The 26,370-nt window shown below is 42.5% G+C and overlaps 1 protein-coding gene across 4 annotated transcripts in view; it reads left to right on the plus strand.

The window, feature by feature from the left end:
- The window catches only part of GGT1 (gamma-glutamyltransferase 1), a 417,662-nt gene that overhangs the window by 328,956 nt on the left and 62,336 nt on the right, over window positions 1-26,370 (plus strand). For all 4 annotated transcript variants that reach the window (XM_069619870.1, XM_069619871.1, XM_069619872.1 and 1 more), the window contains 5 exons: window positions 9,408-9,557; window positions 10,300-10,436; window positions 17,038-17,225; window positions 18,402-18,529; window positions 23,539-23,651. In XM_069619870.1, coding sequence (XP_069475971.1) covers window positions 9,408-9,557; window positions 10,300-10,436; window positions 17,038-17,225; window positions 18,402-18,529; window positions 23,539-23,651 — 716 coding nt within the window. The remainder of the gene's footprint in view (window positions 1-9,407; window positions 9,558-10,299; window positions 10,437-17,037; window positions 17,226-18,401; window positions 18,530-23,538; window positions 23,652-26,370) is intronic.

Raw genomic sequence — 26,370 nt, forward strand, 5'->3', positions numbered from 1 at the left:
ACGACCTCTACTCCACCATGCCATATCTCTCTGGGACACTATCGCTATCTCTCTCATGACCTCTACTCCAGCATTGCATATCTCTCTTCAACACTATCTCTCTCACGATCTCTACTCCAGCATGCCATATCTCTCTGGGACACTATCACTATCTCTCTCATGACCTCTACTCCAGCATTCAATAGCTCTCTCGCTCTCTCTCATGACCTCTACTCCAGCATTCCATATCTCTCTGGGACACTATCACTATCTCTCATGACCTCTACTCCAGCATTGCATATCTCTCTGGGACACTATTGCTATCTCTCTCATGACCTCTACTTCAGCATTGCATATCTCTCTGGGACACTATCTCTCTCATGACCTCTACTCCAGCATTCCATAGCTCTCCATCTCTATCATGATCTCTACTCCAGCATTCCATATCTCCCTGGGACACTATCGCTATCTCTCTCATGACCTCTACTCCAGCATTTCATATCTCTCTGGGACACTATCGCTATCTCTCTCATGCCCTCTACTCCAGCATTGCATATCTCTCTGGGACACTATCGCTATCTCTCTCTTGACCTCTACTAGAGCATTCCATATCTCTCTGGGACACTATCGCTATCTCTCTCTTGACCTCTACTCCAGCATTCCATAGCTCTCTGGGACACTCTCACTATCTCTCTCATGACCTCTACTCCAGCATTCCATAGCTCTCTATCTCTCTCATGACCTCTACTCCAGCATTCCATATCTCTCTGGGACACTATCGCTATCTCTCTCATGGCCTCTACTCCAGCATTCCATAGCTCTCTATCTCTCTCACGGCCTCTACTCCAGCATTCCATAGCTCTCTGGGACACTATCACTATCTCTCTCATGACCTCTACTCCAGCATTGCATATCTCTCTGGGACACTATCGCTATCTCTCTCATGACCTCTACTCCAGCATTGCATATCTCTCTGGGACACTATCGCTATCTCTCTCATGACCTCTACTCCAGCATTGCATATCTCTCTGGGACACTATCGCTATCTCTTTCTTGACCTCTACTCCAGCATTCCATATCTCTCTGGGACACTATCACTATCTCTCTCATGATCTCTACTCCAGCATTGCATATCTCTCTGGGACACTATCATTACCTCTCTCATGACCTCTACTCCAGCATTGCATATCTCTCTGGGACACTATCGCTATCTCTCTCTTGACCTCTACTCCAGCATATCCATATCTCTCTGGGACACTATCACTATCTCTCTCATGACCTCTACTCCAGCATTCCATATCTCTCTGGGACACTATCGCTATCTCTCTCATGACCTCTACTCCAGCATTCCATATCTCTTTGGGACACTATCACTATCTCTCTCATGACCTCTACTCCAGCATTCCATATCTCTCTGGGACACTATCACTATCTCTCTCATGACCTCTACTCCAGCATTGCATATCTCTCTGGGACACTATCGCTATCTCTCTCTTGACCTCTACCCCAGCATTCCATATCTCTCTGGGACACACTCTCTCTCGCGCTCTCTCTTTCTCTCTCGCTCTCTCTTTGTCTCTCGCTCTCTCTTTTCTCTCCCCATCCCTCTCAATTTGAAACTAGTACCAGGCCATTACAACTTTAGAAAACCTCCAAAAACGTACCGCTTCTCTGATTAATGGGGTAATTCCAGGCTTATTATAGTGTTTGTTTTTCATGCTTTCCCAACAGTTAGTTGGTGCCCCTCTTTCTGCCTTAGGGATGAAGGGGGACCGCCGCAGTACAGCTTTACATAGGCCGAGTGGCTGATGATGGTGGAAGGCATACGTTGCAAGGTGATGGGAGGTCGCTTTTACTGGATCCATTTGGTAACATGGGACTCCTTGCTCTATCTGGGAAGCTGGGGGCATAGGATTCTTACCGAGCTCAGGAAACACTGTTTGGCTCCTTTTTGCTGAATCAAGACTCAAGACAATGTTTGGTAATTATTTTAATTTATTTGGCAAAAAATAAGAATGACATGTTTGCAGTTCGAATACATTAATGGGGATTCAGTTTTTACATGTTCGTCAAATCCGCATTTCGTTCAATAACCAATTTAAGGACCTTTTTCTGGTGGCCAATTTTCCTGCAGCAAATGTCCTTGGAAATTACCTCTTCCCAAAATGAGATGCCATTTAGCAGCTCAGCCTTGTTCATTTGTGAAAACACTTCTAATATGAACACACTTCTAATAACCCTTTAGATGTGCCTAGACTATTTCTCAGCCTTGTTCATGGGTGTATGAACACATAACCCTTTAGCAGTGCCTAGGACATTTCTCAGCCTTGTTCATGGGTTTATGAGCACTTCTTATAACTCTTTAGCCATGCCTACGACATTTCTCAGCCTTGTTAATGGGTATATGAACACACTTCTAATGACCCTTTAGCCATGCCTAGGACACTTCTCAGCCTTGTTCATGGGTTTATGAACACATAATCCTTTAGCCGTGATTACGACATTTCTCAGCCTTGTACATGGGACATTTCCCAGCCTTGTTCATGGGTTTATGACCACCTAACCCAACCCTTTAGCCGTGCCTAGGACATTTCACAGCCTTGTTCATGGGTTTATGAACACATAACTCTTTAGCCGTGCCTAGACCATTTCACAGCCTTGTTAATGGGTTTATGAACACATAACCCTTTAGCCGTGCCTAGGACATTTCTCAGCCTTGTTCATGTGTTTATGAACACATAACCTTTTAACCGTGCATAGGACATTTCTGAGCCTTGTTCATGGGTTTATGAACACACTTTTAATGACCCTTTAGCCGTGCCTAGGACACTTCTCAGCCTTGTTCATGGGTTTATGAACACATAACCCTTTACCCGTGACTACGACATTTCTCAGCCTTGTTCATGGGACATTTCTCAGCCTTGTTTATGAACACATAACCCAACCCTTTAGCCGTGCCTAGGACATTTCTCAGCCTTGTTCATGGGTTTATGAACACATAACCTTTTAACCGTGCATAGGACATTTCTGAGCCTTGTTCATGGGTTTATGAACACACTTTTAATGACCCTTTAGCCGTGCCTAGGACTCTTCTCCGCCTTGTTCATGGGTTTATGAACACATAACCCTTTAGCCGTGCCTAGACCATTTCACAGCCTTGTTCATGGATTTATGAACACATAACCCTTTAGCCGCGCCTAGGACATTTCTCAGCTTTGTTCATGGGTTTATGAACACATAACTCTTTAGCCGTGCCTAGGACATTTCACAGGCACCCTTTAGCCGTGCCTAGGCCATTTCTCAGCCTTGTTCATGGGTTTATGAACACATAACCCTTTAGCCGTGACTACGACATTTCTCAGCCTTGTTCATGGGACATTTCTCAGCCTTGTTTATGAACACATAACCCAACCCTTTAGCCGTGCCTAGGACATTTCACAGCCTTGTTCATGGGTTTATGAACACATAACCCTTTAGCCGTGCCTAGACCATTTCACAGCCTTGTTCATGGATTTATGAACACATAACCCTTTAGCCGCGCCTAGGCCATTTCTCAGCCTTGTTCATGGGTTTATGAACACATAACCCTTTAGCCGTGCTTAGACCATTTCTCAGCCTTGTTCATGGGTTTACGAACACATAACCTTTTAACCGTGCATAGCACATTTCTCAGCCTTGTTCATGGGTTTATGAACACACTTCTAATGACCCTTTAGCCGTGCCTAGGACATTTCTCAGCCTTGTTCATGGGTTTATGAACACATAACCCTTTAGCCGTGCCTAGGACATTTCTCAGCCTTGTTCATGTGTTTATGAACACATAACCCTTTAGCCGTGCCTAGGACATTTCTCAGCCTTGTTTTATGAACACATAACCCTTTAGCGTGCCTCGGACATTTCACAGCCTTGTTCATGGGTTTATGAACACATAACCCTGTAGCCGTGCCTAGACCATTTCTTAGCTTTGTTCATGGGTTTATGAACACACTTCTAATGACCCTTTAGCCGTGCCTAGACCATTTCTTAGCTTTGTTCATGGGTTTATGAACACACTTCTAATGACCCTTTAGCCGTGCCTGGGACATTTCTCAGCCTTGTTCATGGGTTTATGAACACACTTCTAATAACCCTTTAGCCGTGCCTAGGACACTTCTTTTGGATTTAGGTCTTGTGCTTCAGGAGGAAGCCTGACCATTGAAGGCCCTGTGAGGACCCCAAAGGCCATGTTCCCCTTGAGGTCGGTTTGCAATATCCCTTCACGGATGCCATTGGGTTCTGGGCCACGTGTGGTAATGTCTCCTTGCGCATGGACATTCACTCTGTATTTACAGTGTGTTACTACACCAGCGTCCCCACTTTTAAACGACAATTCTGTTGGTGTAGTTGTTGCATGTTTCCTTATTAACATACTCAAGAAAGTTTTTATTTTTGCAACTTTCTTCCATTGACTTCAATGGAGTCTCCCAGCATATCTGCTTTTTGTTTTTATCCCTGTTGATTTTTTGAGGCGACTAAACCTTTTTTCCTCACTCTCCTGCTTTTCTCATTTAACTTGAGATTCACTGAACAGCCTCCATGGCCACCAATGCAGGGAATGTATCCCCTTTATTTTCACCTTTATTTCTACATTAAACCACACACCATCTTCAGTGGACTGCTACTGGCACACCATGTGTCCCTATAATTTTTCTTTACTTAACATCCCAGTTACTTTGTGATGTGTACTGAACAGGCTCAAGACAATTAACCCTTTTCTTAACCTTTTTCCTGGTGCACTATCATGCACTTTTTTTTACTGTGATAATACCTTTGAGTACCATATTTTAAAAATGGCTTCCCCTCATGACACAAGCCCTGTTCATTGTGCATTTTATTTGTCAGACTTCTTCCTTCCTCTTAACGTTGGGAATTACCATATATTGAGCATTAGCTTGCATGGTAGTCCAGCTCTGGACTAACGGTCAGAGCTCTGTGTGCATGTGAACTGGATGAAACTGGCTTTTATGATAGTGTGGTCCTGCAAAAAGAAGTGTCTTAATTTTGGAGCTGGTTAAGCAAAAGAATGTATTAATTTGCTTGCAAGAAACTGAAAGCATCCTAGCTGTTAACGCGTTCCCAACCAACTAACCTGGCCCTCCCCCCGTCCATCCCTTTTATATTCTCTGCGGCACCTGACGCGCAAAGATTTGAGAAGCACTACCCGTCCCTCTGGCATGATATTCCCGACTCCTGTCTAAAATAAATAACCCTCTGTGTCCCAATTTGTAGCTCATCATTAGTGTTCATGCCGCACAACACCATGTGACGTTCCGCTTCCTGGGAAAACATGGCCGCTCGGATCGGCTTCCGATGTCATTCTCCGCAGGCATGTAGTGTTGAGCCTCCATCCCTCGTTACTAATGAGAGGCTTACTGGCCTCATCCATCGGCCTTAGTACAATGTCTTTGCTACAGTACCCTTATCCCCCTTAACTGCACTGGTTTGATGCCCTTATTCTAAAGGTGGTTAGGGAGGGGGTCAGGAGTCCTCCCATCAGCCATTTTAGGTCATTGGGACTGGTAGTGCACCAATTCAACAGCATGTGGAGTAACTGGGACCTTTCTACAGTTACCTTTTACAAAAATATGTTTGATAAATTCACCTGCCTGTAACAGACTAGTCTCAGAAAAGGGTAGGGCTAGATTTCCTGTGCATTGATCTCATGTGTTAATGTATACTAACCCTTTTAGGACATGTGAAACTACTATTAACCTTTCTTCAACCCCCCACTTTAGCTGTTTTTGGTGTATACTCCTATGACTAACTTTTACAGTGGTAGGTAACACATTTGGATTCTTAGCAGTCGTGTGTTGAACTTGATGCTTGCTTGTGTTTATAGTCGTGTGTTTGTACCTACCTGCTCTGCACCACCCCTATGTTTCATAACACATGTTGCTCTTGTTAACTGAACCTCATGCTATCCTTCACTTCTCAGCTACTCTGACTGAAAGACCTTAGTGTAAAATTGGTTATCATGGAACCCTTCACTAGAGTAGGTTCTGACACATCTAGGTGACGTAGGTGACTGCCTAGAACCTGCCAAAAACACTTCATTTGTGTCTTGTAAATAAACAATGCACATACACATTGCACAAAACAGAGTTGTTTTCACCTCCACCAGAGGCGTTGCTGGGGTAGAGGGCTGCAGGGGTTATAGCCCTGGGTCTTTTGGTTGTTGCCCCGGATAGAAGCTCAGGGTCTACAACCAAAAGGCTAGCTAGCCCTGAGTCCCAACCATCCCCACATTAGTGTAGCCCTGGATTATTTCCAGACCTAGCAACACCACTGCCCTCCACACCGCCGCAGGTTACAGTCCCACACACCTCAGTGCACTGCAACATTTTCAATTACAGGCGGCACAGAATCTTGGTAAATTACCTAAAGACAAATTACAATGATCTACAGAAGAGTACTGTACACGTACACTAGCATCCAAAAGGAGAGAAGACGTAAGCGGAACACATACACTCTTTTACTCTGACGAAGGGCTAGTCCTCCTACAGCTCTCCAGGTGGTTTTGACTATGATCCCTCATCATTGATTATACAGGACAGGAATGATGGAATTTGTGGGCCAAAACATCTGGCGAGCCGCGGGTTACATATCGCTGTATCATATACATCACCTTGGTTCTCACTGATCATTATGGCAGTGTATATCAACATTTCACATAAATGCTGTGCACGAGTAAAGTTGCTTTCTTATCCCTCACTTTGCAACACCCTCACTGTCCTTAGTCCACCTGGACATTTGTAATCACTGCTGACACAAGAGCACAAAACATCACCTCAAAAGAGAAAGAAAACGACCTTCTGCACTGTTCTGTACACATACATCCAAGAACAGATCTTAAGAGACAGTTTTTCCACCTGTAAGTGTAAATTGAATTTGCATGTCAAAGTACCAACCAGTCTGTTTTAAGTCAGTGTGCCATATCTTACCCAGAGCATGGAATTGTATTCTGTTTGTAACGCCAGTCCCAAGAATTGATACCAGAAAAGATTTCAGCTGAGATGCACTATTTCATCATCTTGCTGAAGAAGGGAGTCGGTGATCTCACACAAGTGTTTGGAGGTGTACTGTTAAGCAAAGCAAAGGGAATGCCCATGTTTAGAAGTATGCAACATCTCTACTTTCTCGTATACAGTTGAGCTTCCCCACCTGTCTAAAACACCTCTTCCTGGTGCCGAATTATCCTATTCTGTGGGTGCACTCACCCCCTGTGTGCTGATAATAAAGACAGACAGTGTGAGGGAAACTCTGAAAGTTAAAATCCATTTTGGGATTTCTTTAATGGTGTACCCAGTGTCCAAGAAATCTCGCAGCATTCTGGCCTAATAATTTTAAGCATTGTGGATTTCCAGACAAAATTTGGAGGGATCAGTAGGGCGAGGTAGCCCAGCAGTTGCGCTGCACAAAAAAGAGTGATCTTGAAAAGATCATAAAGGCTTGATGGGGTGTTAGTAGAGGGGTCAAATAAGGCACTCACAAGTTTTCAGTCTATTACTTCAATTCAATACCTTGTTGGGTGCAGCAATCAAGGCTTGGTTACTCAGCCAGGGTTATCTGGTCTCTACATCATGGGTAGACTGGAATCCCCCATCTGAAAGGTGAGAAGGCACACCTTGCAAGAGGCCAGAGGCCACAGGACCTCAGTGCCGTACCATGCACTTTGCAGGTGATGAACGCACGATTCCATACAGCAGGACACCCTATAATAATAATATAATATTATAATAATCAAATTCATAATTGGTTATTTGTAATGCGCTTAATACCCAGAGGTTTCTAAGCAGGGACCCAAGGATCTAACCTGTGGTGCAAGACCAAGGCCAGCGCGGTGTCCCTGAGCTATCCTCCCGAGACTAGTATTAGCAGTTCGTAGTTAGTATTAAAATAACATGCATGGAAGACATCAAAACAAGGTTACACACCCTGAAACAACATTATACAGAATGATCAAGTACAACAGAGAGCTTGTGTTCTACAAAAACTAGGAGAATGGTTCTCGCCACGCTCCCTTGGCTTCTCTCTTTTTCTCTTTCCCTGTAATCAACCCCCTGTTTCGTGTCTGCCGACTTTCTTCCTTGGAGATTATGTAAAATTATATTTTGGGCACCTGTTCATATTATCATTTTGTTTTACCTGTAGCCCATTTATAGTCAATTGTAGGTCATAACCATTTGCATAACATACAAGGACTGATAAAGATATAAAAATCCATTTCAGAAGTCTGCTCCCTTTTCACAAAGTAGAATGTCCAACCCTGTACTCTAGTAATGGTCTGATTATAAAATTCAAAAACATGTATATAATCTTCAGCACCGCACAGTACTTTAGGCAGCCAGCAAGGATATCATCGAGGGCCTACCCTGCAGGACAGCAAATACTGCAGCATGCTAGATATGGCAAAAGCTTGCAAATGGGTAGTGCAGTTTGCATCTAGCACCGCTCTGTGGAGAGACTGGGGAAGTGCAGGTAGTTTGCTTTTACCAGCATTGCTTGTCAATACCGTATCATCTCGTGCAGCACAGGGTACATCCTGTGTCGGATGATATTACAAATGTCACTGAAAAGTGCCGTAAAACAGAAAAGTTTGAAAGATTACCTTTTCTGTATTAATACAAATTGAACAGTAGTGTTTACTGTACACAGTCTAGTTCCAGCCTCAAAACGAGGGCGGAAGGGGATTACAAAATAGAAAAATAATCCATGCAGATTTTCAGAAATACTACATTTTGAATTTCTGGAAATCGACATCTGTTATTGGCAATCCTGAAAATATTCAAACAAACTGATTTCATAAATTACAACCTGTGGCAATGACAATTACACATGTGGCATTTCTTTGAAAAATATTCACTACTCAAAATGAGGCCCAGAAACTTTACTCCACGCACTCTACTTTATTAGAATATGTTTTGCAGACTCCTCTTCACTGAGTGCTACATTCTACTCATGTTTAGTATTTATTTAACGAAGTGGACTGTTAGCAGGCTGCTTTTAAAGTCTGTCCTTTTCAGACAGTACTTTACATAAGCTTGCGTTGCTAAATTGTACTCTGCAGAACTGCACTCTGTTGACTGAACTTTACACAGTATACTTTACAGACTGTGCTTCACTTTAAATTGAAGAATGTTTAAAGGATTATTTTTATAGACTACAGACTTTTTTTAAACTGATTTGTTTACAGAACTGTATATTAGAGCCTGTACCTTAGGAACTTAACAAACAGTAGTTTACAGACTACATTTTGTATTCTTTACTTTGCAGTTATTTTACACTTTGTTCACAGACTGTGCTTTACTAAACTTTACTTACCTAATGTTTACATGAGTGCATTGGATTTAATTTGAGCCCATTATTCGGCTACTGTCTGTCTCCTGCAGGCGGGATCATCACAGCAGAAGATTTGCGAGACTACGCAGCCGAACTGACCGAAAACCCTCTCCACGTACAGATCGGGGACTTTACTATGTACAGTCCCAACGCCCCGCTTAGTGGACCTGTCCTCATGCTCATCCTAAATATTCTGAAGGGTAGGTGAGAGGCGGTGCCTCTTTATTTTTCTCTTGGGTAGATGTTAAGCACTCGCCTCTTTCATCCGTCTGAGGTGGATACATTGAGTACCAGTACATTGTGTATTAAAGGCTACTACAGCTCTTAGAAGCAGGTAGAATCTGCCATAAAGCACTAGAGAAACAAATGCATTATTAGTGCATTTGTTTAACATGTAAATCGTTCACACATTGAATTTCACACATACAAAGTACATATCTACCATGATTAAGAAAGATAGAAATCACTGGTGGCTGTTTCAGTGCTGCATTTGGGGTGGCAGAAGACAGATTGGCAATTCCAGCACAGACCGAGTTACTCGTTTTGTGTAAGCAGTTGGTTAGAAAATACCTTCTCAATGACCCGGCCATTAAACTGGAGGCCTGTGAAGCTTATTTAATAAAACATTGAATCATACTTCTTGTGTCTGGAGTATCCTTTCTGGAACACAGTGAAATTCCTCCCAGCATGTTGCTTGTAATACATGATTTTAACATTGAACTCATTGGTACTCATTTTACCTGAACTGGAATGCTTGATGGGTGAGTTGAGATTCCCTCCTCAGACCTGAGCTTTGCACACACATCTCTGAAGCGGTCACTGAGCCCAATAAATTATCTCGATCTAGTTAACAGTTCGTGTTGTAGCCATCTTGGGTCAGTTCATTGTTCCTTCAATATCCCATAGGTCTAGACTAACCTCATCTGTGGCTTACTTCTCTAGGGTTTCAATTTACAAGTGAGAGCGTTAAAACCATAGACAACAAGGCGCTGACGTACCATCGCATTCTGGAAGCCTTTCGCTTTGCCTTTGCCAAAAGGACCCTGCTGGGAGACCCCCGGTTTGAAAACACCACAGAGGTAGGCTGGTGTGAATTGTGTTTGCACATGAGTGGGTGGCTGTGTTTGGGGACTTCTCCGGTGAAGAGTCAGAATATCCAATTGCTATGCATCAAAGCAGATTTTATATTACTGCAGAAAAGTAGGAACATATACAATACTTCAGAAAGTAAGGAAAATGTTGCATGTTTGTATTTTTCCTTTGACAAAGAACTTTGTAGTACTTGTTACTAGTATGGTAGTGAGGGAAAAAAGAGAAGGTCATGGAATCCCCACCACATTTACCACACTGCCATACTAAGAGTTTGGAGGTAATGTGGGGGAAACACGTCCCGTAGCATGCTGGAAGTTTCCCCTCCTCATTATCACCAAACAATTGATCAACCTGCTTTACCTTCAGTTCCGGGGAAGGAGCGCAGTGGAAAAAGTTCAATGGATGTACTTTGCATGAATCAGCTCAGCTCAAAAGGAAAGGGTTATGGGTGGGGTAAAAGTGAGCAGTGGAATTCGAAAAAACCTGCAGGCCGTTGAACCGCTTCCTGCAGTCTTCCCCATCCTTGGGGACAAGGCCCGACTGCAGACACCTTCTGGCTGATGGTGCCCCAGATGTGGTTGCAGCGCTTTGAGGTAGTCTTTTTCTGGCGGGCCCCATACAGCGCGTCATAGTGCCCCATCACCTCCTCCACAAGGACGTTGAGCTCGGACTCCGTACATTTCAGTTTACGGAGCCGAACCTGGGCTGACTTGCCCCTTGCACGCTCCTGTGATATTCTGGGTGTTCAGCTGCTCTGGATGGCTGCCAGGGGCTCCAATTTTGTATGGATTCTGATTTCCAAAATGGGCACTGCAGTTTTTCCCGGCCCGGCGGTGACGCATTTCCTGTGCTAATATCAGGTGTGGTGTTGGCTGCTAGCGCTATTTGCGATGGAATTTTGAGCTTTAATGCACTTCCTGGTGTTATTTGGGTCAAGCGGTATTAGCGTTAACGGCTGGGACGTGTGCACGTGTCCGCCGACTGATTGGCCTGTTTATGCGTGACTAAGCCTGACGTTAATGCTAATACTGCTCAACGCTAATTATGCCCAGATAACACCCAACTGGTGATGAGGCCCAGATTTATGTGCCAGTGCCAAATGTTTGCAGGAAATTCTGTCCTTCACAGAAAACCAGTGCAGTTTCTTATGAACAGGTGTGATGTAAGCACGATGTGGGGTATTAATGATTATGCGGACTGTCCCATTTTGGAGCACCTGAGAGATTTTAGAGAAAAAATAGGAGTGCGGCCAGCATATACTGAATTGCAATAATCTAGCTTGGCCCCTATAATTACCAGCAATAGTGGAGCAATGTGCCTCGGAGAGTCATGGATGAAGTTGGCGATGTAGCCTTATAAATTAATATATAAAAAACATAATAAATTTAAAGTTTTGCAATCAGTTCGGAGTCACACTCTGTACGCTAATCAATCACACAACCATGCAATCCGGTGCCAATTATATTCCTAACCAGAAACGTCAAGTGACACCTCTTCATTAAAGTGTCACGAGTGATACAATATTTAATGATGCACTCCATGATCCTATTCCAATGGTGCTAGTCCATCAAGCCCTGTTAGTTCTTCTATCAGTTTAAAACTGAATTAAGGTACACCATTGTGTGATCCTATTTTGCAAACCAATACAAGTCTAATACCATTCATTGACACATATCTCAAATCTGGTGCTCAATGTTATAACCTTCGAATGGGTCCAGCTTGTCCACTCCTAGTCCTGCGAACCCAATATAATTGGCAACAGAATTCTGACTCCGAATTGATAGCAAAACTTTAATTTATTATGTTTTTATAAATGTTTCTTACTTGGTCATTCCTCCCCTTTCCCACCCCCGACTCTCTCTCTTCTTTGTTTACAATAAAAAAAAAGTATCTTTCATTAATTAATCGTTGATCTGGAGGATCCTTGTTAAAGTGGACTCAAGAAGGACACCCAACGTTTTAACTTTTTTGCTGACTGGGGACAAGAAGCCAGAGAAGCTTATATTAGGGATTCTGGCAACAAGGGATGATGGAGGGTTCTTAGATGATACTGAAGCTTATATTGGGGATTCTGGCAACAAGGGATGATGGAGGATTCTTAGATGATACTGAAGTTTATATTAGGGATGCTGGCAACAAGGGATGATGGAGGGTTCTTAGATGATACTGAAGCTTATATTAGGGATGCTGGCAACAAGGGATGATGGAGGGTTCTTAGATGATACTGAAGTTTATATTAGGGATGCTGGCAACAAGGGATGATGGAGGGTTCTTAGATGATACTGAAGCTTATATTAGGGATGCCGGCAACAAGGGATGATGGAGGGTTCTTAGATGATACTGAAGCTTATATTAGGGATGCGGGCAACAAGGGATGATGGAGGGTTCTTAGATGATACTGAAGCTTATAATAGGGATGCCGGCAACAAGGGATGATGGAGGGTTCTTAGATGATACTGAAGCTTATATTAGGGATGCCGGCAAAAAGGGATGATGGAGGGTTCTTAGATGATACTGAAGCTTATATTAGGGATGCCGGCAACAAGGGATGATGGAGGGTTCTTAGATGATACTGAAGCTTATATTAGGGATGCCGGCAAAAAGGGATGATGGAGGGTTCTTAGATGATACTGAAGCTTATATTAGGGATGCCGGGAACAAGGGATGATGGAGGGTTCTTAGATGATACTGAAGCTTATATTAGGGATGCGGGCAACAAGGGATGATGGAGGGTTCTTAGATGATACTGAAGCTTATAATAGGGATGCCGGCAACAAGGGATGATGGAGGGTTCTTAGATGATACTGAAGCTTATATTAGGGATGCCGGCAACAAGGGATGATGGAGGGTTCTTAGATGATACTGAAGCTTATATTAGGGATGCCGGCAACAAGGGATGATGGAGGGTTCTTAGATGATACTGAAGCTATTGGGGATTCTGGCAACAAGGGATGATGGAGGGTTCTTACATGACTCTAATGGAAGATCTGTCTCATTATAGTTTAGACCCACAGAGTCAACTGCCATCCACGATTCTATTTTAGCAAAGATATTCTGGATATTGAGAATGACGGCCTGGATGGACGTCTTTGCCTCATTTAAAGCTGATCGGCAAAGTTCTGAAATATAATGCAAGCGTTACACAAGAAGTCATGAAGGGGTTTATGGTAAATATTAAAAAGCAATGGAGACTAACGAGCCCTGGCACACACCACTTTCAATTGTTGCTGAAGAAGAACAAAGAGGATGTATTTTTACTCTGGATATCCTGTTTATTAAAAAAGAACATAGCCACTTGATATACTTGTCAGCTATTTGGACTACTTCTTTAATGTGTTTGATTAAGATACTGTGATCCAGTGTATGTATCAAATGTTGATGAATGGTCCAATACCACGAGAAGGCCAAAGTCTCAATAATCAAAGATTTTCAGGAGCACATCTTTGATAAAGATCAAGGCAAGTTCGGTGTTTATTGGTGGTCTAAATCCCATATGTCGACGGCCCAGCAGATTATAATCCTCTTCATGTTTACTCAGTAGTACAGAGGCTGCCTTGTCTAGCACTTTCAATATAAATGGAACATTAGTAATAGGTATATGATTAGGACAAGCTGGGGGGGGGGGGGCAAGATTGTATTTCTTACTATGGGTGTGACCCAGGCCTGTTTTAGTGCCATGGGAACTGTAGCATTAATATATGAGGAATTTATTAAAGAGGTGATAACTGGACTCAAATATTCAGCACAGTTCTTTATGTGCTTGTAAGAACAGGGGTAAGCAGGTAAATATGTTGGTTTGGGTGAAGGGATGATGGAAAGTGTGTCCAAACATGACACTTGTGTAAAAGAAATTGGCCGATCCGGAGGGAAAACTGTGGTGAGTGCATGACAGCATGGATAGCGGGATGATCGCTGTGTAATGTTAATAAGTTAGAAGGCAAATCACCAGAGGGGTCTACTGTTGCCATTCCAGAATCAGTCAAAGGTTTTGACGTTTGACCTAAAGATAGAGAGGTCTTCTATAGGGCAGATTTTCTCAGGAGAGCATTCCACAACCTGGCTGCCTGGACAGCAAAGGATCTGCCTAGTGCCTCTGTTTAATGTTATTGTGTAACTGTGATGTTCTTACATGGTTTCACTCATTTGGGATGAGCTGAAGTGTGCCATTTTACACGGTTCAGCTGTTACAATGGTCGTGCAATATTCTTCTGATATAAGGGGTCTGAGTTGGTGCAACAACATAAGATGATACAAAACGCACCAAATTATTAACATGTTGGTCACTTGTTCATGTGGTGGATACAGTCTATCTTTGTCATTACCTACAATCATCTCCTTAATTAAATCCCCCTGACAATAATAACGAAATAGAGACCACTGGTCATAGGAGGATGTCAATGCTACTAATCTAAACAACAAAGTCCTAATTCTACAGTATTTTAAAATGCACAGTTCATACATTCCAGTAACTGTGTATCAAAAGATGAATATATTGAAACATCATGAAGTGCAAAACTCAATAAATACATTTTTGATGGTCCCTGACAATGCAGTGTTGGTAAACGGATACCTTACTCCGATCAAGTCAATGCTGGTAAACTCCAACAATCATCAGTTTGACGAAGTCCATCTTGGTGAGTAGCGATCTTCATCAGCCTAATTAAATCCATATGTGCAAGTCTTTCATGACTTGCTTGGATAGATGCTGGTGTATAGTGACAATCATTGGCTTGGTTCAGTACTCGTTGTTGATCTCTGATGTTCATTGTTTTGATTAAGTCCAGATTGGTGAGAACTGATGTTCTTCTCCTTAGTAAGTGCTGACGTTCATGTTTATGACTCCATCTATATCTGTCTTCACTGACTACTTGATTAAGTCCTTTGCGGATGATCCATATAAAGGCGATGTTGGTAATGTGCAATGCCCAGGAGATTGGCTAAGTCAACAGTGATAAACTGTGATGCATTCACTTCATTAAGTCACTGTTGCTATGTCACTTTCATCAGCTTGATTACTTCAATATTGAGGAATCGTCATATCCACCAGTTTGATTGATTGTCCCGTGTTGGTGAGTCTTTGTTTTGTTACCTCAATAAAAAGATTTGTTATTCATTGATGGTTTTAATAGTTTTCTGTTTTCTATTGGATCACTATGAGATTTCCAAAGTAAACATAGATTAATTGTGAGTCTTGGCATTCATCAGGTTGATCATACTGTAACAACTACACAAATAATGACGCATCCAAATCTAGTACAAGCTCTTATCAGAATTATTGATAAAATATCAAATTTTGAAGTGCTCATTAGGTATTAAATATTTCATGCACTCTATTTTAGTTTTGGAAACTGATTCTACTATGTTTGTGTGTAGAATTATTTGTATAATTGTCGCTTTACTGCCAGAGTGGTTCTACCCCTGCATATAATACACCGGTACCTCTTGTTTGTATGACCAAGCTCTAATAAAATGGGCCTAATCAAGCTGATACATGCAAGGCCACTTGGGATTAAATCCCAGTCGTCGAGTCCTGGCATTTGTCATCTTGGTTAAGTCAATGTTGCAGTCAGTGACTTCTTATCATTTTTAAGACCATGGTCCTGACATTTACCAGCTTGTGTTTTTTTTTGAGACGGTAAAACATTCCATTCAACAACTTAATGAAATCCATGTTGTTAATGAGCCTTGACGTGCATCGGCTTTCTTACAACCATATATGTACAAAATTAAATAAATCCAATTAAATTTGATCCTTATATTCCAGCAGTCATCAGCTTGAATAAATCTAACTGCAGTATGAGGGGTTCCTGGGATTTAGCGTGTTGATTAAGTTTGCGTTGGGGGATCGTGCCATTCATTGGCTTGATTAAATTCATATTGGGGAGTCCTATAATTTATCATGTTGCTTATGTCCAGGCTGGGGAACCCTTGCATGGACTGGCTACTTTGGCCCCATTTTGGCGACTCCTGAAATTCATCATGTTGATCAAGCAGGGCAAACATTGGTTTTCTTCTAAACGATGCATGGCAGGATTTATCAACATGACATTAAGCAATACAATGAATGTCAGTGCCGACACATTTTGACTTAATCACTCTGATACATGTAACTATGGCACTGATCAGATTGAATAAGCCCATAATGCTTCACATAGAAAATAATTATCTCTACTAAGTCTGTCTTAATGAGTGCTAATGTTTATCAGCTTCATTAGGTGTTTGTGGTTGAGTCCGGGCATCCATCAATTTTCAGTGAGTCCCGACATTCATCAGTCGTTGGCGATAATTGGCATTCATAATTTTAAGTCAATGACATTCACCACTTTGATTCGTAAATTGTAGCGAGTGCTAACATAAAGCAGCCTGACTGGATCCTTGTTACTGATTCCTGGCATTCATCTGTTTAAGCCATTGTGCATAAGCTGCAGCATTTACCATCTTGTTCAAGTCAATATTGAAGGGTTACGATTGGTTATTCGTCTTCCGTATCAAGTGTAAAAATAGCTCAGGGCCCTGGTCACTGAACTACTTCTGCTTTCATTGGACAAAGTAACAAGGGCGTATGTAACTCCATCTTTTTCTCAACAGGTTGTTCAGAACATGACGTCAGAGTATTTTGCTGAGCGCCTCCGACTAAAGATCACAGACAACACAACGCATTCAGCGGACTACTATGAGCCTGATTTCTACACGCCCAATAGCCACGGCACAGCCCACATCTCCGTTGTAGCAGAGGATGGCAGTGCGGTGGCAGCAACCAGCACCATTAATACATAGTATGTATATATTTGTTTTCCTACCCGGGAGGTCGGGGGCGGGGTGAGCATCCAACACTAGATAACCCAATTGTGGTAGATATCTGCATCTCCTTAGAACTTGTAGACTAAGTTAAACCTGAACATTAAAGGGATTTAACTAAATACCCCAAACTATTACAACTGAATCTCTCTGCACTCAGGCACTTGGAACCCACCCTGGGACTAGAGCAGGTCCAGTTGGGCAGTCCCAAGTTTCACTGGACGATATGAATGGTGGCCTGAGTGCACATTGGTCACAGGTGCAGATGGCTTGCAGGAATGCTAAAGAAAGAAGAAATGGAGGGCTTCCTAGAGCAAATGCTAACGATAATAAATAATTCACAGCATCTAAAAAACCATCAGGTTTTTGAGGTCTATTACAAATCTCTCTAGGTGGAAGGTGGACTCGCCAGATGTGGGTTCCATACTCGCTGTCCCTCAGGCAATCAAGATGTACCTCACTGATGTTGATTGTGTTCCTGTGTAGAGGGTACATGGCTTTGGAGTTCGGGGCTGGATTGCTATCATTAGTGGCAGGACCAAGTTTGATATGCAGATGGCTGATATATTTCTATAATGGTGACGATGGACTAAATAATTGGAGCATGGAATCTGACTAGAACACAAGCAGTGCTTGTCCATCTATCACATTTTCGAGTTTACAGCCATGCTGGTCCTTCAAGTGTGGGTATCAATGTCTGTTTCCTAAAAAAACTTCTCACGAGCATATGAATGATGACAAGTCAACCTCTGCCAGTTTCTCTGAAGTATTAGCTAGCGAAGAAGCTGAGGAGAGGAGAGGTCATGTAATCTCCTGTGCTGTCACCTGCAGGATCTTGGATGCTGCTATGTCCATTTGGGCATATATGTGTGTAAGCGGTGACAGCATCCTATGTGGTATACTTACCCTTGTCTATAATTTGTCATCTAGTGGTTACAACCCTGGGTTCAGACTTCTCTTTCATGGTTGGAGTTTACCGAAGGCAGTGCATGATCTTGCGTGACTCCCTCTATTGTTCGATGCCTCTGTTGCTCACCTGTAAATCGGAAGTGCATTTGAGGTGTGCCAAATTGGCATCAGTGATGATATAATCATGTGTCCTTTCAGTGTTTATTGAGGTTGGCCAATCATGATTTATTGCCTCTTGTCGCCAGCTTCGGGTCCAAGGTTCGCTCCAATACCAGTGGGATCATCTTCAACAACGAGATGGATGACTTCAGCTCCCCGAACTTCCCAAATGGGTTTGGGATTCCCCCCTCTCCTACTAATTTTATTAAGCCAGGTAGGTCCCCTCCTTCTTTGGGTAAAGAAGCCTATGTATGTTTGTAAACCTCTTCTGCTACAATCAGTTCTGCTTGATTTGTAGTTCCAACACTCACATGGTCTAGACTCTAGAGCCTTATTGTACAAAAAGTGAAAAGCCTCAGCTTAAATTGTACAAGTGGAAAAAGAAAAGTTAAAAAAATATATATTTAGCTGAACCAGGAATATAGCTCCTCCTAAAGAAAACCAAAAATGTAGAACTCATCACAATGTTCCCAAGCATTTGCTTTCAGTTTAAAAAGTTTACAATACATGTTTTTTAAAAAAAAGTATATCATGTAAAGAAACATTTTCAAAAAGAACGTAAATTAAGAAATAAAACTATTGGAATTATGATGAGGATTGTAAACTCTGACAAAGCTGTTATTGTGGCCTGTCATCATTCTTGCCGCTTGAGTCGATGTTACTTAAAATGGTTCATTTTTAAAGAGTGCCAATTCCCTTAGTTATCTGGGTGTCGGGTTCTATAGAAATGGTATTGGCCCCCTCAAATTAATGAGGGATGTGTCAATGAGAAGAAAACAAATTAGGTTGCTATGCTCTCGGAAAATTGGGTTCCCTTGTGCATTGTTGAAGGAAATCCAAGGTCTTACCCTTACTGATATATGGCAGGGAATTCTGGTGTTATTCTCTACCCCTTTATGATTAAGCAATAGCAAGCTTATTGAAACACCTGTTTAGGCTCTCATTGAGCACCCTGCCTGCTTCGGTTTACCCCAAAATTTTGAAAAAAAAGGTCAAATGTACGTTTACTGTACATTCGACCTGGTATAAAAAATTCAAACCCCATAATACCTAACAATGGGAGCGGGGGTCCACCCCCATACATTACATGACTAGCGCGGGTGGGAGGTGGGGGGGACAAAATCCCCAAAACTCGAATTACAAAATGCGAACAAGTGGGCATTGTAATTTTGCAATTCTAGTTTTTGGCATTGGTTTTATAACATAGAACCACCTACTTCTCTTTACCTGGAGTCGGGGTCTAAAGCTATAGCTATCGAAGCACAGGTAAATCCTGCAAGGCTTTGGTTACATCTCGATAAACCTGATGATTTGAGATATATGGCAATATACTGAGGTATCTTGGGTTCCCTCATTTGGTTTGTCAAACTCCAGGGATCTCGCAGCAAGCATTTGGTGCTCTGAAAACAACATTGCAATTTTGTCAGCATGAAATGCAGATCTCATGTTCTTTGTGCCAGAGTAAATTTAAGGGTTTTTGATCTCTATGAAACCCCATTCAAATTATATTTAGACCCCCTAAAATCAGAGCTTTGTGCCTGAATCTTAGATTAAATATTTAAAATATTTTTCAATTAACAGATTTTATGTCAAAATGGGTGTCCTGCCTGTCAAGTTATTGTCCATTTTGTTCTAGACACATTTTTCTTACCATTGTATTCAGAGCCTAGGAAAACATTTCTTGTTGCAAATTTAAATAATTACCAGATTATATTAATAAGAAGCCATTTATTTATTCATTTTATTTACTTTGTCATTTATAGAGTGCACCCACCCCAGAGGCATCTAAGCGCTGGTTACAGTAATTGTGTTTAGGAGTTGCTTAGTACAGTACCAAAGTTAATACAGTCAGATTTGTAGTTACAGGATATCTGAAATACTTGTGATAGCACAGGTAAGGGTTATACATCTTGTGAGAAGAGCCTGGTTTTGAGCCTTTACGGAAGGCCTAGAGGGAGGTTTCAGATCTTGGGTGCAGCGGTAAGGTGTTCCAGTATTTAGCTGCCAGGAAAGTATGGCCTCCTTCTTTTTGGAGTCTGAATTTGGGCATGGAGAGAAAGTGTGATTAGGAGGCTCTCATTGGTCTGTTTGTTTGGTATTTGTTGATTATGACAGACAATTAATTCGAGGATGTATGTTTCAGGCATTTGTAAGTCAAGATGGGAGTTTTAAAGTGAATTCGATCATGAACAGGAAGTCAGTGGACATTTCTTCTAGCCGAAGAAGTGGGTTATTTTTTTCGGTATATCTAATGCTGCTCTAAGGGCATTGTTTTGACTGACTTGTAATTTTTTTAATATTCGCAATAGTTGTTCCTGCAAAGAGCGAGTTACAGAAGTCTAGTCTGGAGACAATGAGGGTTCTGGCTAGTGTGATGCAACTGTCTGTGGAGAGGAAGGGTCTGCCGGCATTGATAAGCCTAGATGCATAGGCCGCAGTAGAGGCAATGGCGTTGACCTGCCTGGTTAGTGTGAGGGAAGAGTACAGATGAACCCTGAGGGTTTTAACTTCTGTGGAGACCGGGATAGCGTTGCCGTCAATGGTGAGCATTTTGTAGACACTGTCAAATTTATTTAGGAGGTTTTGGGAGCTGATAAGCAGCAGCTCTGTTGCTCATTGTTCAGGCACAGGGAGTGCATGTCCATTCAGGTCTGAATACTTTGGTAGATTGCGTTCAGTGAGTTGGAGTCAGTCACAAAATTGCCTGATATCGGTAGGAGGATTTGAGTATCGTCCACATAGTTAGTGTAGAAGATACCCAGCAAGTCAAGGAGGTCGAAGAGAAGCTTTGTGAATATGTCATAGAGTGGGCGCAGACACTGGAGCCTTGGGGGGACACCACAGGAGACTAAGGCTGGTGGGGCCGATCTGGTTGGTGAGAAGACCCTCATAGTTCCATTAAACAGATACGATTCAATCCATGTTATGGCTTTTGGGGAGAAGTGTGCGGATGAGGCGAGGTGATGGCATAGGAGAAGGACGCGGGCTAATTTACCTTTGTCTTTGATTCACCTATATGTATTTTGAGGTCAAGGAGAGCAGATTCCGTTCCATAGCCAGGACGGGAGCCAGATTGGCACAAACCAAGAAGCTTGTGCGTTTCAAGGTGTTTTTGGATCTGTAGATAAGCTACTCTGTCAATAATCTTGAGAAGAAAGGGGACGGTTGTGATAGGATGATAGTTAGTGGGGATGTTTGGGTCTAGTGTTGGCTTTTTGAGAAGTGGGAGAACCCAGGGAACTTTGAGGTTGGACGGCACCGTTCCAGTGGCAAATGAAGGGTTGATTAATGTGGCCATGAAGGGGCCTAGTTCGATAGCAGTCTTTGATGACGGCAGCTGGTCAGAAGTCACCTTGACAACTGGACGGTTTAAGGCTTTTGATGATTTTAGCAACTTCTAGATTAGAGACTAAGGAGAATGTGAATGGATGGGTGTGGTCACGCCATGCTGGTGTTTGTAAAGGAAGAGTTCTATTGGACATGTGTGTGATTTTATTTTGGCTAGGATTTTAGATTGAAGTGAGGAGATTTTATATAGTTGTGCATTTTGGATGTTTGCGCACCATGTGCTGTCTTTGAGGCAACTGGAAGGAGGCACAGCTGGTGACTCCAGTACACGTAGAATAGAAAATAACTCTCTGGATCCAGATTGCGCTTTTACAATCCTCTCGTCGTATGTGGCCTTTTTTCTTGGTGTATGGCTGTTTGTATATAGTTGCTATGTTGGAGAAGAGGGCTTTGTTGGCCTCAGACGGATCCTTTTTCCAGGTTTTCTTCTTGGCTCGCTTCGACGCGCAACATATTTATGTAAGAGAACTCTGAATATGCCAGCTGTTTTTGCAGTTTCAATTTTTTTTAAATAAAACCTGGTTCCATAGAAATAATTTATCTCTGGCAAATTGAGCATGCCAAATATATAAATCTAGTATAGTCATTGTTTATGTTTAAAATGCTGGTTTCTATGCAGTCGAAGAGCTAGGAATAATGCAAATTATTTTCTTTTGGAACTTAAAATTAAAAAATTAAGCAATTGAACAATGTTAGTCATTTGGCATAGATCCCATGGTGGGGAGGGGTCTGGTTTGGGTGTGTGGAGTTTGGTTGTTGCCTTTCTACATTATTGCTGTACAACTGGTGTAACTTTTACAAACTGCTCTTATGTTGTTTTCTCCCGGGTTCCCTGGATTATCGGCTGGCTGCTCTAGTTAATAACCCACTAAGACCGCTGTGCCCAACTGGAAGCCCTGAGACCTCCTCTGATGATTGACCCAGCACCTCTCATTTTCTGGGCCCTGGTTGCCGCAGATCAGTTAAGATTCCTCACGTGTTTTGGCCAAATGGCAATTTTGCTGTTTTGTTTTGTTTTAATGATGTTTACCTATTTTCTTTAGTATAAAATATTGGGGGGATACTCCCCACACAGCCCTCTTCTACTCCCTTCTATATGCCTTACCCAAACTTACCCTCTAAATTTTTGTGGTAAAAAAAGTAAAAAATGTAGGAAAAACAAATTTGGTGAAATAGCCATTTGGCAAAAGTGGGTAATGCTCTGGGTTGCAGCCAAGCAATACCCCGACCGCCTGGCGCACATACACCTCCCTATTTATTTTCAGTTCTATTGGCGCTTAAAAAAACTAATCTAATCTGCACTCGTGATAGATTACTAATTTATTTATTCTGTATATAACTTTTCCTTCTGTAGAAGTGGAAAAAACATGCATTTTTGGCTAGAAAAATAGAGGGTTTCTTCTCTATAAAATCGCTCAATAAAAACCACAAAGGTTGCCCAGTCAGCTTTCCATGTGGTTGAACGGCTTCAAAGGCAATTCTGTCTGAATAGGCAAACTTCTAGTGCACTAATGTCAATCAAAAGGGAAGGCGATCAGAGTCATTGGCAGGAACTCCTCTGAAAGATTCTCGCAAATGTTGGACCTTGATTTAAAGAGCAGCTCTTTTGATAGTTTCAAATGCAGGCCTTTTCCTGTGGCACGGGGGTCATGATCAGCGCCAGTGCTAGGACGTTTGTACACTAGCCACTACACAAAGCGACACATTGCCACCTCCCTCTCGCGGCAAAGGGACCTTATTTGCTATTGTGAGGCATTCAGCGGGGCCCCATGCTGTTGACACCTCGGCTGGGTGACTAGTATTCCCCTGCTATAGAACCGACCATGGTTGCCCCGTGATGATGTGCCGTGCTAACATCCTGTATTATTTTTCTAGGTAAAAGGCCTTTATCTTCCATGTGCCCAGTCATCCTGCTGGATAAAGACAAGAAAGTCCAGATGGTGGTTGGGGCTTCTGGGGGGACACGAATTACCACGGCAACCGCACTGGTACGTAGAACCGGTGAGACTGAGACCAGCCAATTGATGGATGAGCTTAAAGGGCACAACATGAGAAAGGAGAGATGGGTGAATGGATACATGTTTCATTGAGCAGAGCTAGTAAGGTGACTACCTGGAAAGAGGGGCAAATCATAAGGTAGATGGAGCAATAGAGGGGAGATGAGATGGGTCAATTGATAAAAGGGTCCAAAGGAAAGAGTTTAAAAAAGATAGGGGTGATCGGGGAGAAGCTAGGACAATGGGTGGATGGATGAATGCAGGAGATGACTTGAGTAAGATAAATGCAGAATTAGACCGGGAAGAGTAGAGTTGCAAAGGGGGAGAATTGGGGCAATTGAATGAGTTAGGGGCTAAATGCAAGAGAGGCAATATAGATGGGATGACAAAGCCAAGATAGGTCGATTGATAAATGGGTCAAAGGTCAGGAAGTAAGACAGATATGGGGGTGATGGGAGAGGAGATAGGCCAATGGATGTTTGGGTTCAAAAGGAAGAACAGCAAAGGTGGGTGAATGCAAGACTTACATAGCGTAAGACATATAAGGAACCAGGCAGGGGAGAATAGAGGCGCTAAAGAGGTGATGGATGAGTGAGGAAATGGACTGACTGTGATGGCCAAAATCCAGAGGTGAGCCGATGGATATATGGATTGATAAATAGATCAGGGTATGCTATGTTGTGCACATATGCCATTATTTGTTTGATATATTCTATTTTTTTTTATATCTGACTTATTGGAATCTCTGTGATTTACTGTTATCTTCAATTTTGGTATTGAGTTTCATTGACACCTGTTTGTGTGACATCTATTTGTTTGATATCTGCGCTTTTGATTGATATTTGCTTGTCTGATCATTTAGTCTTATTCGTTCCATGGTTAGTACAGCTATTAAATACTATAAAAGAAACAATGTATGTTCGATTTTCCGTCAAGCAGAATATGCACAATCATGAAGCAGCATAGCAGACTATGCCCATTCCCGAAACAGGAGGTCATTTAGAGGCTTATTTCAAGCATCATTTAAAACTACATTTCAATAAAGAGTAATTTAAATGTAACTGTAACACATTTTTACTTTAGCCATTAGGTGACAATGAAGCACCACCTATAAGCCGAAACTGTTACATTGGCGTTCAGGTAGGAGGTAGATCAGATGCGTGGAGTGGGACGGTGTAGGAGTAAGAAACAGACACAAGGGTGGCATGTTGATTGGCAACATTTTTATTAACAACAAAAACATGGGGGAATTGGAGTTTAACGTAACTGACCCAATCTCTAAGAGGGGCTTCCCTGCCTCAACAAAATGAACTAATGAACTGTCGATGTCAGAATGTCCCAAAGTAAAGTTCGCCATCCTGTGTCCAAATCCTAACTTATCCCTCACAGACTAACCTTAATAGAATGTGCTATGGGAAATTTCTCTTGGCTACCCGCTGGTAGTCCAGCTTTGCAGGTCACAACGAAAAGGTTTCAAAAGGTGTAGAAAGCAAACAAAGGTTCCACAAGACTCAAGGGTTTGATCCCCTTTCCCCAGAGTCTTTCCAACTTTCTTGATAGGCCGGACTCCCAGGCCCTGTGAAAAGGTATAATGGCATGGACACCTTTTCCAAGCTGTCTTGTTGGTTCCAGACCCTTGTGAGCAGACCCGCCTTCCAGGTACTGCAACGAAGAACAACCTGGATGCCTTTTCCAAGCTGTATTGTGGGTCCCAGAACCCTGCTCAATACCCCCTACTTTGTTCACTCTGTTGCCAAGTGGGGTATTCCATGATCTTGCCTTTTTTCTCTGACTTCACCTCCACCCACCGCCTTGGTTTACTGTCCTGCCAAGGTCTCTGAGTGCCAGTCATGCATGTATATGTGTTATTGCCCTGTAATACTACTGGGGTCTCGCCTCCCCACCATGGGTTCCAAATCCCCCTCACTTGGTCAACTTCACATTGCTCCAGCCTTGGTTTACTCTCCTGCCAAGGTCTTCGCCTTGCTGCTGTGTTTCGGCAAATGTTCATATGGGTTAGTCCTTCTTTTACTTGGGGACTCTTGCTTTCTCTGGGTCTCCCTAACCCCTGATTTGGCCACCCTAATACCTGTATTACTGTATACTGTTGCCCTCCTATTATCTCCAACTTCTTCAGCTACCCAGAGCCTTCTCCGGTCTTCCACCGGCCTCTCCAGCAGCCCTGATGGTGGGTTTTCTGCTCTCCTTCAGGCTTCATCCCTGGCGAGAGTATGTCCTCCTCTGCCGGACGCTTCCTGGGACTTTTGCGGACGTGCTAATCTCCCCAAATCAGTCTGCTCCTCTTGAGCGACCTTCTCCTTGTAGCTTGCCAAGCTCTCTGGTATTAGACCAAAATCTGGTAACTGCAAATAAGATAAGATAAGAGAAGACCAACAGTTACGGGTAAAATATTAACAGATTATTTGCTTCAAGCAGACTTGAGTTCATCTACAACAAAGTGCAGTCGTAATGAAGTGAGTAATTTGCAACAAGATCTCTTCAGCTTTTATACACATTGACTTGCTGAGGTTGTCATTTCCCAGACAGTTTATAGTTTCCTGCAACGTATATAATTTTCTACCAAAACATGCACAAACATAGGTTACTCATCGGTTATGGTAATTGCAAACTCTAACCTTCTCAGAGTTTCCAGCACCAGGACACATTCTCACTCATCTTATCTATGTTTGTCCCACCAAAGGTCACTGTG

The sequence above is a fragment of the Ambystoma mexicanum genome, chromosome 10 (assembly GCF_040938575.1).
Source record: "Ambystoma mexicanum isolate Mex_15411 chromosome 10, UKY_AmexF1_1, whole genome shotgun sequence".
NCBI lineage: Eukaryota > Metazoa > Chordata > Amphibia > Caudata > Ambystomatidae > Ambystoma > Ambystoma mexicanum.